This window comes from Monodelphis domestica, chromosome 5, assembly GCF_027887165.1.
Source record: "Monodelphis domestica isolate mMonDom1 chromosome 5, mMonDom1.pri, whole genome shotgun sequence".
In the NCBI taxonomy this organism is placed as follows: Eukaryota; Metazoa; Chordata; class Mammalia; order Didelphimorphia; family Didelphidae; genus Monodelphis; species Monodelphis domestica.
Genome location: NC_077231.1, coordinates 90,499,714 through 90,516,348, shown reverse-complemented (window position 1 = coordinate 90,516,348; position 16,635 = coordinate 90,499,714). Strand labels below are relative to the sequence as shown.

Sequence of the window (16,635 nt, the reverse complement as noted above, 5' to 3'; positions counted from 1 at the left end):
TATTTTCATAATCATTTTCTTAAGTCTAGACAATCAACAAAAAATAAATCAAGACTTGGTTTCTCCATTATTAGTTCTGATTTTGATTCTGTCATAAATCAAGCCCTGATTGGTGTCATTTGCAGAATTCCAAGGTGTGAATGCTGATACTGAAATTTTTACAATTGGCTTCTATATGCCCATTTGAGTTAGCTTCAGGACACCCTGTATTTGAATTCAGATATTCCTGACCCCCATGCTGCTTTTTAATCTTTTCCGACATGTTACCTCTTAGAACCCTTCATATTAAAATGTAACATTTTATTTAACTCAGTTGACACAGAAAACATAACTAGCATTATATGGATCATTCTGTCTCCATGAAATCTCCACTTTTGTGTGTGTATGGAGTGGCAGCAAACCTTCACTCAAGACTTTTCATTTCAGATCTATTGGTTTACGGTGGAGTTTGGACTCTGCAAACAAGGCAATTCCATAAAAGCATATGGTGCTGGGCTCTTGTCTTCATTTGGAGAATTACAGGTGTGTAACTTGTGCCCCACAAGGTCCAGTGACAGTCCCCAGATGCAAACATTTGGGGTTACTGTAGTAACTGGTCTAATTATAGCTCTATTTATTGGTCCATTTAGAGGACAGGGAATGAGAGGGTGGGTGCAGGATAGCAATGGAGAAGGGAAAGATGAATTCTCTTCTACCTATGTACGACTTTGGGAAGTTGGAGGCTATCTTGGGCTACCCTGTTTTACAACCTCTACACTCCCACCCAATTGACTAATATGTGTTTCCAGAGCTCAGTATTCCATCTTCCCCCTCTGTATTTTTCTATGGCTGATTGCCCATCCCTAGAATATGATCCTTGTATAGCACACTTCTTAGAAGAATTAGCTGAGGGCTTAAGAAGTCTTAGTTCAAGTGCCACTTTCTATGGAAAGTCCTTCCTCATCCCCCCCCCCCCCCAGTTTTTATAATACTCTTTACCTTCACTTATCAATGGCTTTGTAGTCATTTGTTAATTTATAGATCATTTTTCCTGGTAGAATCAACAAAGCCATCAATGTATCAATAATGTTTATTAATAGCTTGCTGAAGGGGCAGCTACTGTGGCTCAGTAGAAAGAAAGCCAGCTGAGGAGATGAGAGGTCCTAGGTTCAAATTTGGCCTCAGACACTTCCTAGCTGTGTGATCTGGGGCAAGTCACTTAATCTGTATTGCCTAGCCACTTTTCTCCTTTGGAACTGATACTTAGCTTCAGTTCTAAGTTAAAAATGAACTGCCTGTTACATGCAAAAGGTGAGTCACAAAGGTAAAGATGAAATAGTCCCTGACTTCACTGAACTCTGTCTTATTTGGGAAAACAACATGTACACCTAGAAAGAAATACAAAATATATACAAGAATGAATTCATCAACAAGCGATTATTAAGCAATGACTGTGTTGGACATGGCACTGAGCACTGGGAATACAAATATAAGCAGAAAGAAAGGCATTGCCTTGCTTTCAAGAAGCTTATATTCTAATGACACATAAAAGGAAGTTGAAGACGCTTTGGTGGAGTCAAAGGTACTTGGTGTGAGGGCACAGTAGAGAAAGTCCATTCCACTTTCCAAAGGAAGCCTTTCCCTAGACCTCCCCCCAACCCCAGAACCTTGTAATATTTCAAAAGGGACAAATTGTACTTGGGCTATAGCCATCTCTTAAACCTTAACTCTCACCCTATGGCCAGCCAGTCTTCCCTCTGAGAATACTTGCCCTCTACTCTCTATATATCCTCCATGTACCAATTGCTTTACATGTTTTCTTAGAATGTAAGGTAAAGAATATTTTTGCCTTTCTTGGTATTTCCAGTGTTTACCAAAGTCTCTAGCACGTAGTAAACACTTAGTAAAGGTTTCTTGATTTACTATTAATTGAAAAAAATTCTAATTTCTGGCTTTCAGTACTGTTTGTCTGACAAACCTAAGCTTCTGCCCCTGGAGCTAGAAACAACGGCAGTCCAAGAGTACCCTGTCACCGAATTCCAGCCTGTCTATTTTGTAGCTGAAAGCTTCAGTGATGCCAAAGAGAAAGTGAGGTAAGGCTGGTTTCTTACAACTTCAGTGAAAGCTTGGGGCTCTTAACCTTTTTTTTTTTTGTATCATAGCCCTTGCTTTGGCAGTCTAGCGAAGCCTATGGACCTCTCCTCAGAATGTTTGCTGCCTGCCTTCATAATGGAACAAAATACTACATTTCAGTTAGAGGTTCATAAAAACCAAGATGCATTTTTTTCACATCCAAATTTACAGACCATTTGAAATCTGCTCATAGACCCCTCTGAAAGATCTGTGTGGACCCTCTAGCTTTAGAACCCCTGGGAAAAATGGATCTTTTTTTCAAGGTGTGGGACCATTGAGGGCAGCCATTGAGATGTTGTGACAGAACATAATAAACACTGGAAAGAATTTTCTCTGCTAATTATTTTTAAAAGAAATGCTTTCAGTCAAATTTTGGCCATCACCCAAGTTTCTGTTTTTGCTTCCAGGGCTTTTGCCTCAACAATTCCTCGACCCTTTTCAGTGCGTTATGACCCATATACCCAAAGGATCGAGGTTCTGGATAACACTAAACAGCTCAAAATTTTGGCTGACTCCATCAGCTGTAAGTAATGGCAGTCTTGTGATTCTCTTTCTTCAACTAGCAGCTGATAGAGCAGATATAGGGTGGGGAGATGGCAGGGTGGAAGTTAGCCCTTTGTAGAACATTAAGAAAGACAGTGAAATTGGACTAAAGTGTTTGACTGAGAGGCAGATAGATGGTATCATGGATATAGCGTTGAACTTTGATTCAAAAGGACCTGGGTTTGAAGGCAATCTTAGACTGTTAATACATGCATGATTGTAGGCAAGTCACTTTAACCCCTTGGTCTCAGTTTTCTCCTCTGAAAATTAAAGAATTTGAACCTGATCTCTACATTTTCTCCCAGTGTCCATGCATGATCCCTTTGCTATCTTCCATCTACCTTGACTTTCACATGCAATTTAAACATCACACTATTCAGTGGCTGACCATCCTGGGACTGCTCACCAAGGATTCTTGTAATTATCCTACCTTTTCTGTTACCCCATTGAAATCAACTCATGGAGAAGAAGGATTAGGAAGCAGGCCACAGCTGGACTTTGAAGATGCTTTCCTGAAGGATTTCTTCTATCTCTGACTCAACTTCCATTACCTAACATAAAACTCAGGGAATTTGAATGACTTCTTGGTTCTCTGAATCAATGGCCAGTAAATGCTTCTTCCCTCAGGGTGAGGAAACTCACAAATTCTTAGTATCCTCAACTATAAATTAAATGTCCCCTAATGTCCTTCTAGTTCTAGAACTATGATTCTACTATAAAGTCAATTAATCTCCTTATGCCTCAATTCCCTCATAAGAAACATGTAGGGATTAAACATCTCTGAGATCTCTTCTAGCCTTGGATGTATGACTCTATGACCAAATCACTTTTATTCCTTAAACCTCAGTTTCCTCATATATAAAATGAATTTACTGGACTAGACATGCTCTAAAGTCTCTGACAGCTTCAGCTCTACAATCCGATCATCTAGGACAACTCAGAAGAGGTCTATTTCACTGTCCAGATAGAACACAACAACAACAACAACAAAAAACAAGTGGATGACAAATGCCTATTGTCCAGACTAAGAGATGTCATGGTATAGGCAGCTCCTTGAGTAAGAAATCCTAGGCATGTACTGGAGAGGGATGATGAGCTGAACCTAGAACTAAAAAAGAGATGGAAATCAGGTTGAATTATACTTGGGAAATTTTACTAGAATGATAATGACCCCAGTTGCCCCCCATATATCAGGCATATCTCATAGACACTAGCATCTTCTCATGATGCTGTGTGGCTCCAATTAGTGGAACACAGATTCCCTGAAGAATCCAAATTGTAGGTGGGCCCAAGGGCAGTGGTCAGATTTATGATGGATGTAAGTAGTGCTCAGTAATTTCCAATTTGATGATATGTTCTGGAAGTGGTAGGAAATATTTTTGTGATTTCATCTATGTATCATTAGGAACTCCCTAAGTAAAAGAGATCAGCACCAGTTCTGCAACTAAGAACACTTTGGTGGAGGTGGGGGGCTGGGAAGAGGGGCTGTAAGACTAACTGATGCACTTAGTGTCATCAGCCAGTATGTGTTAAAGATGCAGGTCCTAAACCCAAGATTGATGTCTCTGATGCTAGATCTTTATCCTCTATAGCATGCTGTCTCCTTCCTGTAAAAGATATCACCTACAAAATCTAGGGAGAGAAAAGGAAGTGTAAGGAGGAGGGATAATGATGGATAGTCCAGATGTTGCTCTGGTCCCTTTGAAATATTAAATGCTCAAGGTGAAGCTGTTCAGCTTGTTGAGTAGATTGTATGTGGAGCATTTATGGGAAGACATGAACACGAATCATAATATCATAAGTCTAGACTGTAGTGGTCACCTGGTTCAACTCCTTGTTTTACAGAAGAGGAAACTGAGGCCCAGAGAGGTTAAATGACTTGCCTGTGGTCACGTAAGCAGTGAACAGCAGAGATAAAATTTGAACCTAAGTCCTTTGGCTCCAAATATAGCACCCTTATTACTGCCTTAGTTATACAAGTTGAAAACACACCAATGGGGTAAAATATGTAGTGCTTCCACCGACATATTGGAAAAAAATCATCTGAATGATGTTTCATACATATTTCAACATGTGTTTGATGTAATCAAGATTATTTATTTTACATTTTGTGATTTTTTAATAACTCTTGCTTGGCTTTAAAATCTTCCTTTCCCAAAGATCTGATATGTATACTATTCTGTGTTCACCTACTTTACTTATAATTTCCTTCTTTATATTCAAGTCATTCACCCATTCTGTTTATTTTGGTGTAGAGTGTGAGATGTTGATCCAAACCTAATCTCTCCCATACTGTCTTCTAATTTTCCCAGCAGTTTTTATCAAATAGTGGATTTTGGTCCCTAAAGCTGGGATCTTTGGGCTTATCATAGACTGTCTTGCTGAGGTCACTCACCCCCAGTCTATTCCACTGATCCTCCTTTCTGTCTCTTAGCCATTACCATATTGTTTTGATGACCACTGCTTTATAGTATAGTTTGAGATCTGGGACTCCTAGGCCACCTTCCTTCACCTTTTTTTCATTATTTCCCTGGATATCCTTGATCTTTTGTTCTTCCAAATGAACTTTGTTACATTTTTTTCTAATTCAGTACAAAAGTTTTTTGGTAGTTCGATGGGTATGGCACTAAATAAGTGAATAAGTTTAGGTAGGATGGTCACTTTTATTATGTTAGCTTGTCCTACTCATGAACAGTTAATGCTTTTCCAGTTGTTTAGATTTAGTTTTCATTGCGTGGAAAGTGTTTTGTAGTTATGTTCATATAGTTCCTGTGTTTGTCTCAGTAGATAGATTCTTAAGTATTTTATATTGTCTAGGGTGGTTTTAAATGGAATTTCTCTTTCTAATTCTTGCTCTGAGATATGTTGGAGATATATAGGAATGCTGATGACTTATGTGGGTTTATTTTGTACCCTGCAACTTTGCTCAAGTTGTTGATTATTTTGACTAGCTTTTTAGTTGATTCACTAGGATTCTTTAAGTAGACTATCATATCATCCGCAAAGAGTGATAGCTTTGTCTCCTCATTGCCAATTTTAATACCTTCAATTTCTTTTTCTTCTCTAATTGCTACTGCTAGTGTTTTTAGTATAATGTTAAATAATAGAGGTGATAATGGGCATCCTTGTTTCACTCCTGGTTTTATTGGGGATGCATGTAGTTTATCCCCTTTGCAGATGATGTTTGCTTATGGTTTTAGATAAATATTGTTTATTATTTTTAGGAAAGGACCTTCTATTCCTATACTTCCTAGTGTTTTCAATATGAATGGGTGTTGTACTTTGTTAAAGGCCTTTTTTGTGTCTATTGAGATAATAATGTGATTTTTGTTGGTTTGCCTGTTGATATGGTCAATTATGTGGATGGCTTTCCTAATATTGAACCATCCTTGCATTCCTGGTATTAAATCCAACCTGATCATAATGAATAACCCTGGTGATGACTTGCTGGAGTCTTTTTGCTAGTATTGTATTTAAGATTTTTGCTTCTATGTTCATTAAGGAGATTGGTCTATAGTTTTCTTTCTCTTTTTTTACCTGCCTGGCTTTGGAATTAGTGCCATATTTGTGTCATAAAAGGAATTTGGTAGAGCTCCCTCTTTGCTTATTATGTCAAATAGTTTGTATAGTATTGGGATTAGTTGTTCTTTGAATGTGTGATAGAATTTACTTGTGAATCCATCAGGCCCTGGGGAATTTTTTCTTAGGGAGTTCTTTGATGACTTGTTCAATTTCTTTTTCTGATACAGAATTATTTAAGAATTCTATTTCTTCTTCTTTTATTCTAGGCAATTTATATTTTTGTAAATTTTCATCCATATAACCTAGATTGCATATTTGTTGCCATATAATTGGGCAAAGTGGTTTTTAATGATTACCTTAATTTGCTCTTCATTGGAGGTGAGGTCTCCCTTTACATCTATGATACTGTTAATTTGGTTTTCTTCTTTCCTTTTTTTAAAAATTAGATTGACTAGTATTTTGTCTATTTTATTTGTTTTTTTTCAAAATACCAGCTTCTAGTCTTATTTTTAGGTTTAGTAGTTCTTTCACCTTCAATTTTATTAATTTCTCCCTTAATTTTTAGGATCTCTAATTTAGTTTTCATTTGGGGATTTTTAATTTGTTCTCTTTCAAGTTTTTTTTTATTTGCATGTTCAATTCATTGACCTCTTCCCTCCCTAATTTGCTAATACATGAATTCAAGGATATAAATTTCCCCCTGAGTACTGCTTTGTCTGTATCCCATAGATTTTGAAAGGATGTCTCATCATTATCATTTTCTTCAATGAAATTATTGTTTCTATGATTTTTCTTTAACTAACTGGTTTTATAGAATCATATCATTTCATTTCCAATTAATTTTTATTTGCCTCTCCATGTACCCTTACTATTATTATTTTTATTGCATTATGATATGAAAAGTTTACATTCATTACTTTTGCTCTTTTGCACTTGTTTGCCATGTTTTTATGCCCTAGTACATGGTCAATCTTCGTGAATATACCATGTGCTGCTGAAAAGGTGTATTCCTTTTTGTCCATATTTATTTTTCTCCACATATCTATTAACTCTAATTTTTCTAAGATTTCATTCATATTTCTTACTTCTTTCTTATTTATTTATTTATTTTTGTTTGATTTATCTAGATCTGATAGAGGAAGGGTCAGGTCTCCCATTAGAATAGTTTTACTATCATTTCATCCTTCAATTCCACTAGTTTTTCCTTTAGAAATTTGGATGTTATACCATTTGGTGCATATATGTTGAGTACTGATATTTCCTCATTGTTTATACTGCCTTTTATCAGAATGTATTTACCTTCCCTATCTCTTTTAATCAGATCTATTTTTACTTTGGCATTGTCAGATATCATGATTTCAACTCCTTCCTTCTTTTTCTCACTTGAGGCTCAATAGATTTTGCTTCAACCTTTAATTCTAACCCTGTGAGTGTCTACCTGCCTCATATGTATTTCTAGTAAACAACATATGGTATGATTTTGGTTTATAATCCACTCTGCCATTTGCTTTCATTTTATGGGTGAGTTCATCCCATTCATGATCAAAGTTATGATTGCCACTTGTGTATTCCCCAGCATTTTGATATTCCCTCCTAGTTCTGCCCTTTCTTCTTTTGCTTTATTCTTTTAAACTAGTGGTTTGCTTTTAATCAGTCTCCCTAATCCCCACCCTTATTATGCTTCCCTTTCTGCCCCCTCCCTTTTTGTTCCATTCTTATTTTTTTAGGGTCTGTTAAGTTCCATCCCCCCTCTCTTGCCCTCCCTTTTTGCACTCCTTGCCCCACTCCCCCTCCTTGGTTTTCCATGATCACTTTCCCTATAGGGTAAGATAGAATTCAATACCCCAATGGATCTAGATGCTCTTCCCTCTCAGAACTGATTTTACTGAGAGTAAGGTTTAAATATTACCTATTAGCATTCTTTTCCCCTCCTTCTTATAGTAGTATTCTTCTCCTCCCCTTCCCATGTGCCTCTTTGATCATTGTTTTTTCTTTAAAACCCTTACCTTCCATTTTAGAATCAATACTAAGTGTTGGTTCCAAGGCAGAAGAGTGGTAAGGAAGAGGCAACTGGCATTAAGTGACTTGTGGAAGGTCACACAATGAAGAATCTAAATCCAGATTTGAACATAGAACCTCCTAGTGTCTCTAGATGTGGCTGTCTATCCACTGAGCCACCTAGTTGCTTTTGAACATCATTTTTTTTCAGGAGCTCCTGGTTTTTCTTTAAACTCTTACCTTCTGTCTTGGAATCAATACTCTGTATTGGTTCCAAGGCAGAAGAGTGCTAAGGGCTAGGCAATGGGGATTACGTGACTTGTCCGGGACCACACAGCTAGGAAGTGTCTGAGGCCAGATTTAAACCTAAGATCTCCCATCTCTAGGCCTGGTTCTCAATCCACTGAATCACTCAGTTGCCCCCAGGACTTCCTGTTTTGATGAGATAACAGAACCATATTTCAAAGTTAGATTTTAATTCTTCATGGTAGTGATGGCAAAATCCTTTCAAACTCTAAAAACTTGTTGTTCTAAGATTCATTGAACCTTTGATAAAGAAGGTAGTAAGGAAAATAGAAGTCCAGCATGCTTCAGTTTACCAACTAGTAACTAGACTGAGCTCTTTTTTTAAGGAGAATATTAGGTTGAAAGCCATTTCTATTGGAATGGAATTTGGTGTTTGGACTGAGAGATTCTATAATTAACACCTTTTTTTAACTTGCTGGTGATATTTTTGCTTTGTAGGTGAATTTGGAATACTTTGCAGTGCTCTTCAGAAAATAAAATGAAGATATGCACCAGATTTTGGAGTATCAACTTGTTGACTATGTGCATGGAAATCAGAATATTCTTTAATGATGCTATCTAAAACATCATAATTGTCAGTTTTATAAGTAGTCAAAAACTAAACATTTTTCATTTAATTTTAAATGACTATATATTAGCTCACACATAGTTCTATCTTATTGGCCTTTCTTGAATCCTTCTGATCATTCATTTTTTATCCTGTCTAGTTTTGACTTATGATCTCCCATACTAAAAGTAAGGTTAATATAAATTTTGGATAAATATTATTTAAAGTTGCAAAGAGTGAAAGATCTTGTTAAGAAATGCCCAGGATAAAATTCCACCTCTCATATTCAATAGTTGTGCAAGCTTGGAGAAGTCACTTCTCCCTCCTCACCTTTTGGCTTTGGTTTATCTGATCTTTTACATGAGGGATATGTTTAATGTAATTTGATTCAGAATGATTTCATTAAGCATCTACCATTTTCCAGGTGTTGGAGATAAAATGCAAACAAAACAGTCCTTTCCCTCAAGAAGCTTACAATTTAATGGGGGTGGGAGGGGAGTCATAACATAGGGAAGAGATACTGATTCTGTGATTTCTGTAAAGAGAAATCTCAGATGAGAAAATGTCCTTTATCAATTCAGGCAAGCATCTTTCCTGAAATTTATTGTCTAAGGACCAAAAGGATAAGTGATTTGAAAGAGATAAATAAATACAAAATATATGCTGGATTTTAGAGAGAGGGAAGAACATTAAAAATGGGGTTGAGGGAATCAGGAATATTTAGTTCCTCAAATCCTAAATTTAGAAATGTTAGGGACCTTAGAGGTCATGTCATCTAATCTGCTCATTTTTACAGATGAAGAAACTAAATCCCATAAAGATCAAGTTTGTTGTCTAAGGTTGCAAAGGTGTTAGTGGCAGAATATGGATTTGAATCTAGGTCCTCTGATGCCAGAATCTGTTGTCTTACCGATTTACTATACTGTCTCTCTATTATTGAACTTCATAGTGTTATTTCATGGATCAGTTGGCAAAAGCTATCTGAAGTCCTTGGCAAAACTTAAATACCACGTAAAGACCAACTCCTATTATTAGTTTGTCACCTGATAATGAATTCCTGAAAGATCTGTCCTACTGTGCTGTGAAGAACACACACACACACACATAGCAGACATATATGAATATGCATATGAATATATCCATGAGAATCAAACTTCCTGGCTCTGCATTAAATTCTAACTGGTACATTTTCCTACTTGAATAAACCACATTTCAAAATCATGCTTCCTTTACTCCAGAAGACAATGAAGATACATTCAATAAATGATATTACATAGAGTACCCTGAAATAGCCTCACTCTCATTTTGTTGTCCTATCATCTATTCTCCTCTGGAAAATAGTGAGACCTTAACGTCATCTAGTATGATTTTCCTACAAGAAATCAACATTCTTAGGACACTTCTGGTTTAAGTTAAATGTAATTTTGTCCTAGACGAATTATGACTTGTAATGGGTGTGAGATAAAGCAGCTGGGCTTTTTCCCCCTGTCTGATTTCCCTAGTGGTGGCAGCCAAGGCATAGTTTCACCTTTGCTCAATATTGTAATGGTTTGGTTCTATTTCACATAAAAAGTCTTGATTCAAACATGTACACAGATCAGCAAACAGTTGCTTTCATCATACTGATAGAGCCTAAAGTGACTCAGAACTCTTTAGCCTACAATTGCCTTTATTAAATATCATTATATCCTATATAGAAGTGAGATGTCCGTGCTCCTACCCATTTTCCCATTTCCCTTCACTCTTTTTGTGTAGACTTGTGAACCTGGCATTGGTTCTAGAGGCGAAATTTAAGTTTATCTCCTAAACATATAATTTCCTAAATTTATCTTCCAACTTTCAGTGCTAGAAAGGATCTGAGAGTTAATTCCTTCCATTCCTTCATTAGATGCATGAGTCCTTTTTACAACATTTTTTCAGTACTTAATCAAGACCATATAAGTACATTGGGAATCAATGCCTTTTCAGTGCAATCGGAAGGGGCTGGACTTCGAGACAGGTGAACTTGAGTTTGAATCCTACCTCTGATACTGTATGATCCTGGAAAAATCTATGAATATTTATGAAACTCATATTTTTTTATCTATATAGAGAGAACAATATTTGTAAGACCCATGTGGGAAAGTTGTTATGGGGTTCTAATGATTATATTTATAGAAATATCAGTCATGATTATTATGGACTTTAAGCTTCAGTTAGCTGTGTTTTGTAACTGAATCTTCATTTTTTTGTTCTATATCATTTCATTGATAAATGAATTTTAGCCTTTCATTTAATATATTATTTGGTAACTGAAATGAAGTATTAGTCTTTTAGACACTTATTTTTTATTTTAAAAATTACACTCTGAATGGAATGTTTTCTTTTAATTTTTAATTTGTAATTTATATCATTGAAAAGAATACCCATGTTGATGGGGTGAAAGGTTCTAGTTTTGGCAGATAGATCATAGGAACATAGATTCAGGGGGATTTCCGAAGCCATCAAATCCAACCCCCTAATTTTTACAGATAAGGAAGAGGAGGCTAAAGTACCATTAAGTGATTTGCCCCAAATCAAAGCAGAGTAGACATGAGTGCAATATTTGAACCCAGGTCTTCTGACTTCAAGGTCAATGATAATTCCATTGGAGCAGATAACCTCATCCAAATTTTATGAATGTCTTTTAAATGGTCGCCACTTCTTCCTCACTGTATGAAATTTGATTTGGTTACAATGTCTTCAATGGATGTTCTTTGAGCAATAGTAGCAATCATTTTCTGGATGCTTGATAATAATTTTATAACAAAAATGTATGAAATGACAAAGATTTCTATCTGTATGACAGTAGCATTTATTGCTGATCAAGGAATTTAAACTGTAATTTTTTGATGTCTGTAATTCATCCTGGTTGAAAAAAAAACACTCATCTCAAAGCACAAAGGTTGTGTTTTGCAAATAAACTATTTTCAAGAGAAAAGATATCAAAAAGAACTGGCTTCTTTTCTTTGTGTCCCTTATAACCATTGGGAATGGCTTTTTTAAAAGTAATTTTCAAATTTTATTTTATTTTTAAAAAACCATAGTCATTTATCACTATTACCTCTACCCAACACACATACTCAACACTTCTTTAACAGAGAAAAATATTTTAAAAAGAGATGCAAACAATGACTGCATTTGATACCTATAGTACCCCATTGCCACTACCCACCTCCTTATCCTTGACAAGTGCATCAATACCTGTTATGCCTGGAAGTCCCGAATGCAAATCATGGGAGCACCAGAACCAAGAATGCCATAAAGAACTAGTAAAAATAAGTCTTATTGAAAATTATGGTGGGAGGGGAAAATTAAATAAGGGGGAGCCTGCTTCTTGCAGCAAAAGAAAACGTAGGCAAAGGACCCTCAGAATCAGCCACGGGAAATTTCAAAGCTCATGAGTTCAATCTCAAAATTTAATTGAGCCATATGCAGCAGTTCCTCTTAGGAATGTAACTCAATGGGTCATATGGGTCACCTTATCTATTGCTGCAACTCAGTAAATGCTGGTGGTCAGCAGGGTTCAGGCAATGGGCACTATTTGTCTGAGCAGATGTTGCATATTTTACCAGTAACAGTAGGTGTTGTATATCTTATCTGGTTGAGCAACTGTTGCATATAGATCTAGTGGACAGGTCCACAAAGGGGTCTCTGCAATAGCAAGAATTTAAAAAAAACCTCGCCTTCTATCTTAGAATCAATGTTGTATCTTGGTTCCAAAGAAGAAAAGCAGCAAGGGCTAGGCAATGGAGGTTAAGTGACTTGCCCAGGATCACATAGCTAAAAAGATTCTGAGGCTAGATTTGAATCCAGAACTTCCCATCTCCAGGCCTGACTCTTCATCCACTGAGGCACCTAGCTGCCTCCCAATAGCAAGAATTTAACATTTTAAAATATTTTAAAAAATAATTGAAGTTAAATCTTAAATTAAAAACTATTTGTTTGGCCTTAGTCACTTCCTAGATATATGATCCGTAACCCCAATTACCTAGCCCTTACTGCTCTTCTGTTTTTGAACTGATACTAAGGCAAAAAATAAGAGTTTAAAAAAAGTGAGACTGCTTGTTTGCCCCATTTTGATATATAAAGTCATCTACAAATTCCATCTCCTATAGCATATAGAGCAATGGAAGGTTGACAGAAGTAGCTTCAGACTAACTCCCCAATATGGGTAACAGAAAGAGAGTGTCTAGAGCATGACCAAAGTGGATCAGGTTGACAAACATCCCTAAAAGGACACTAAACATCTGAATGATGAAAAAACAGCAAAGAGACTAACAGAAATAAAAAAACCATAGGAAAATGTCCTTTGTAAGGGAAAGATAAGTGAATTTTATATTTACTTTATACATATTATATATGTTTATGAGTATATATATATGTATGTTAGTATGTATCATGTGCTGTGTGGTACATGGTAGTGCAATAGATAAGAGCATCTGGTCTTGAGTCAGAAGGACTCATCTTTATGAGTTCAAATTTGGCCTTAGATACTTGTTGTGTGACTCTGGGCAAGTCTCTTAAACCTATTTGGCTCAGTTTCCTCATCTGTAAAATGAACTGGAGAAGGAAATGACAAACCACTGCAAAATTTTTGCCAAGAAAACCCTAGATGGGATCATGAAGAACTGGACACAAGTGAAAAAAAATTGAACAATATATACATGAGAAATAGGATGGCTTAATGGTGGATAGAAAGTTGTCTTGGATTCAAGAAGACTTGGGTTTAATTCTTCTGACACCTTGGTTGAGCAATTCTGTACCAATCACTTAACCCACAAGTGCCCCAGGAAGCTCCCTAAGAATGTAAGTTCCAGAAAATTACCCTGATAGAGAAAGTTCCTCATGAGGAACTCCCTTCCCAGAGTCAATCTAGTCAAAAGAGAATATGTAAACAGAATGGACACTGTTGAAAGAATATGTATAACACATAGGGAGAGCTTATGTATGTCTGTATACATACATATATTTATCCAGGGTCATCATAAAGTGATTTCACTCACTTTGGGCTCTGCATATGACTAAAAACCCATAAGTTTTGGGAGGCATTTTTAAATCTCTTCCATAGATAACATAGACCTTATTTTTCCTAGTCTTAGGGCATAGCCTCTTTATTTATAGTAGCTCTGGAAAAAATCACAGGCTATAAATGGGAATATGTAGTGCATGTGTAATTATGGATATAATTTCATTTGAAATAATTTCTATCAATCTGATTATTAAATTTATTAAAATTAATACATACAAAAATTTACAAAGATGCATACACAAATGATGTGATATGAATTGTAGGGAGTGCTTCAAGTTCTTTGGATGAAATCATTATTTTTCCTTACTCCAGGGATTGCATACATTATCTTGAATCAATAAACAGTAAACAAGCATTTGTTAACTTCTTGCTATGGAGCAGGCATTATGTCAGTCACTGGAAGAAGGTTAGTGCAGTATGATGAGTTTTATTTCCCCACGGGCTCAATTGCATAATTAATAGAATGATAAGAAATGAACTTGCATTGCAGGTAAATCCAAGGAAAGGTGTTGCTAGTAAAAGTGGTGGCAGACTCTAAGAAAAGGAGAGATTCATTTAAATTAATTTAAATTTAGAATTGGTTTATCTTTTCATCATCAACCAGGAAGATGTTTGAATGAGGTGGATTAATTTTTTTTTTCTAGAAACAAATTAAAGCAGAAGGAAATGAAGCCTTCCTTGAATCTATCATAGTTTAGGATTCCAGAATTGCAACTGCAAGATACCTTAGAGGTCATCTAGTCCAACTTTCTGAGACTCAGAGGGGAAGTGATTAAAGCAGTAAGGAGAAAAGGCAGGAACTTGGATCCAATTCCTCTGACATCTTTGGTCACTCTAACCTTATGGGTGTTCAATTACATTGTCACTTTCTCCTCATTTCAATCTTAATGGCTAAACAGAGAGCTGTGGAAAATCAGTTCTACCCTCTCCATGTCCTGTTGGTCTCTCTGAAATGTTCCTAGAACACCTGCCCTTCTCTATTGATACCCATTTTGTATGTCTAAGACCTGCTCTAAGTATATATATATATATAGTAGTCTCTCGGTGATGGAGAATGACTATTGTCTTTGTGCAGTTTCATCTATGGTGTACCCTCATGTGGCTTTGGAGTCCAAAGGCTGAGGCGCAGAGTTTGTGGCACATGGAGCCTGGGACGCCAGTTGTTACGGGAGGTGCGGTTGTGGCCTGGTGTCGGCATTCACACGCAGCAGCAAGACGTCGACGTCGCTCATCTTCAAAGGTGGTGGCGGCATGGTTAATGTGGGTTCGCCAGCTGCTTCTGTCAGAGGCAGCAAGTTCTAGTTGCTTTGGTGTCATGCCAGCCCACTTCAAGTTGGACTTTAGCTGATCCTTGAATCTTTTCTTTGGTCGGCCTTGTTTCCTGAGTCCAGCTGACAGTTCACCATAGAATACCTGTCTTGGTATTCGCAGTGGGTCCATGCGGATGACGAGTCCAGACCATCATAGCTGGGTTTTGAGGACCATGACTTCGATGCTGGTGGAGTTGGCTCTGTCGAGGACTTCCTGGTTGGTGATTCGGTCCTGCCATCGGATCCTCATGATTGACCGGGGGGAGCGTTGGTGGAATTGCTCCAGCTGTTTCATGTGCTTCTGGTACAATGTCCATGTCTCGCAACTGTACAGGTCGCAGTGCTTACACCTCTGTGTTGGAGGACTTTGGAGTGCAGCCGCCCGAGTGCCTGGCTGGCCTTTTGGATCCTGGCATTAATCTCGTGGTCTAGGGACCCGTCGTTGGCGATGGTGCTGCCCAGGTACTTGAAAGTGTTGATGTTAGAAAGCTGTGTGCCATCGATTGTAATGCACGGCTGGTTCGTTGGCCTCCCTGGTGCAGGTTGGAACAGCACCTCTGTTTTGCTGAGGCTGATAGTCAGGCCAAACAGTTTTGTTGCGGTGGAGAACCTGTCCACAATGGTTTGGAGATGATTTTCTTGGTGGGCCATGAGAGCACAGTCATCTGCGAAGAGAGCTTCCAGGATGAGTCTCTCTGTTGTCTTTGTTTTTGCAGTCAGGTGGCAAAGGTCAAATAGTGAGCCATCCAGTTGGTATTTGATGTAGACGCCCAGGTCTAGATCCATCACAGCATGTCGTAAATACTTGGGTGAAAAATAGGTTGAATAGTACTGGAGCGAGGACACAGCCTTTTTTCACACCATTGGAGATGTTGAAGCGATCGGAAGTCTCTCCACCAGATAGGACTTCCCCTGTCATGTCGACATGAAAGAGTTGGATCAGTTTGACAAATTTTGCTGGGCAACCGAGCTTGCTAAGGATCACCCACAATGCGTCCCTGTTGACTGTGTCGAACGCCTTTGTCAGGTCTATGAAGACAATGTAGAGACTCAGGTTCTGCTCAAGGCATTTTTCCTGCATTTGCCTCACCGTGAAGACCATGTCGATGGTGCTGCGATCTGGTCAGAAGCCACATTGTGATTCAGGCAGGCTCTGCTCTGAAACAGATGACAGGAGTCTGTTGAGTATAACACGGGCGAGGATCTTTCCAGCAGTGGAGAGTAGTAAGATGCCTCTGTAGTTGTCA

The 16,635-nt window shown here is 37.5% G+C and overlaps 1 protein-coding gene across 1 annotated transcript in view; it reads left to right on the top strand.

Annotated features, from left to right (window-relative positions):
• The window catches only part of PAH (phenylalanine hydroxylase), a 75,900-nt gene extending 63,913 nt beyond the window's left edge, over window positions 1–11,987 (top strand). Inside the window, exons 10-13 of the mRNA XM_007503336.3 lie at window positions 427–522; window positions 1,939–2,072; window positions 2,520–2,635; window positions 8,920–11,987. Of these exons, the coding sequence (XP_007503398.1) occupies window positions 427–522; window positions 1,939–2,072; window positions 2,520–2,635; window positions 8,920–8,963 (390 nt within the window). The 3' untranslated portion in view covers window positions 8,964–11,987. The remainder of the gene's footprint in view (window positions 1–426; window positions 523–1,938; window positions 2,073–2,519; window positions 2,636–8,919) is intronic.
• Window positions 11,988–16,635: the final 4,648 nt, after the last annotated feature.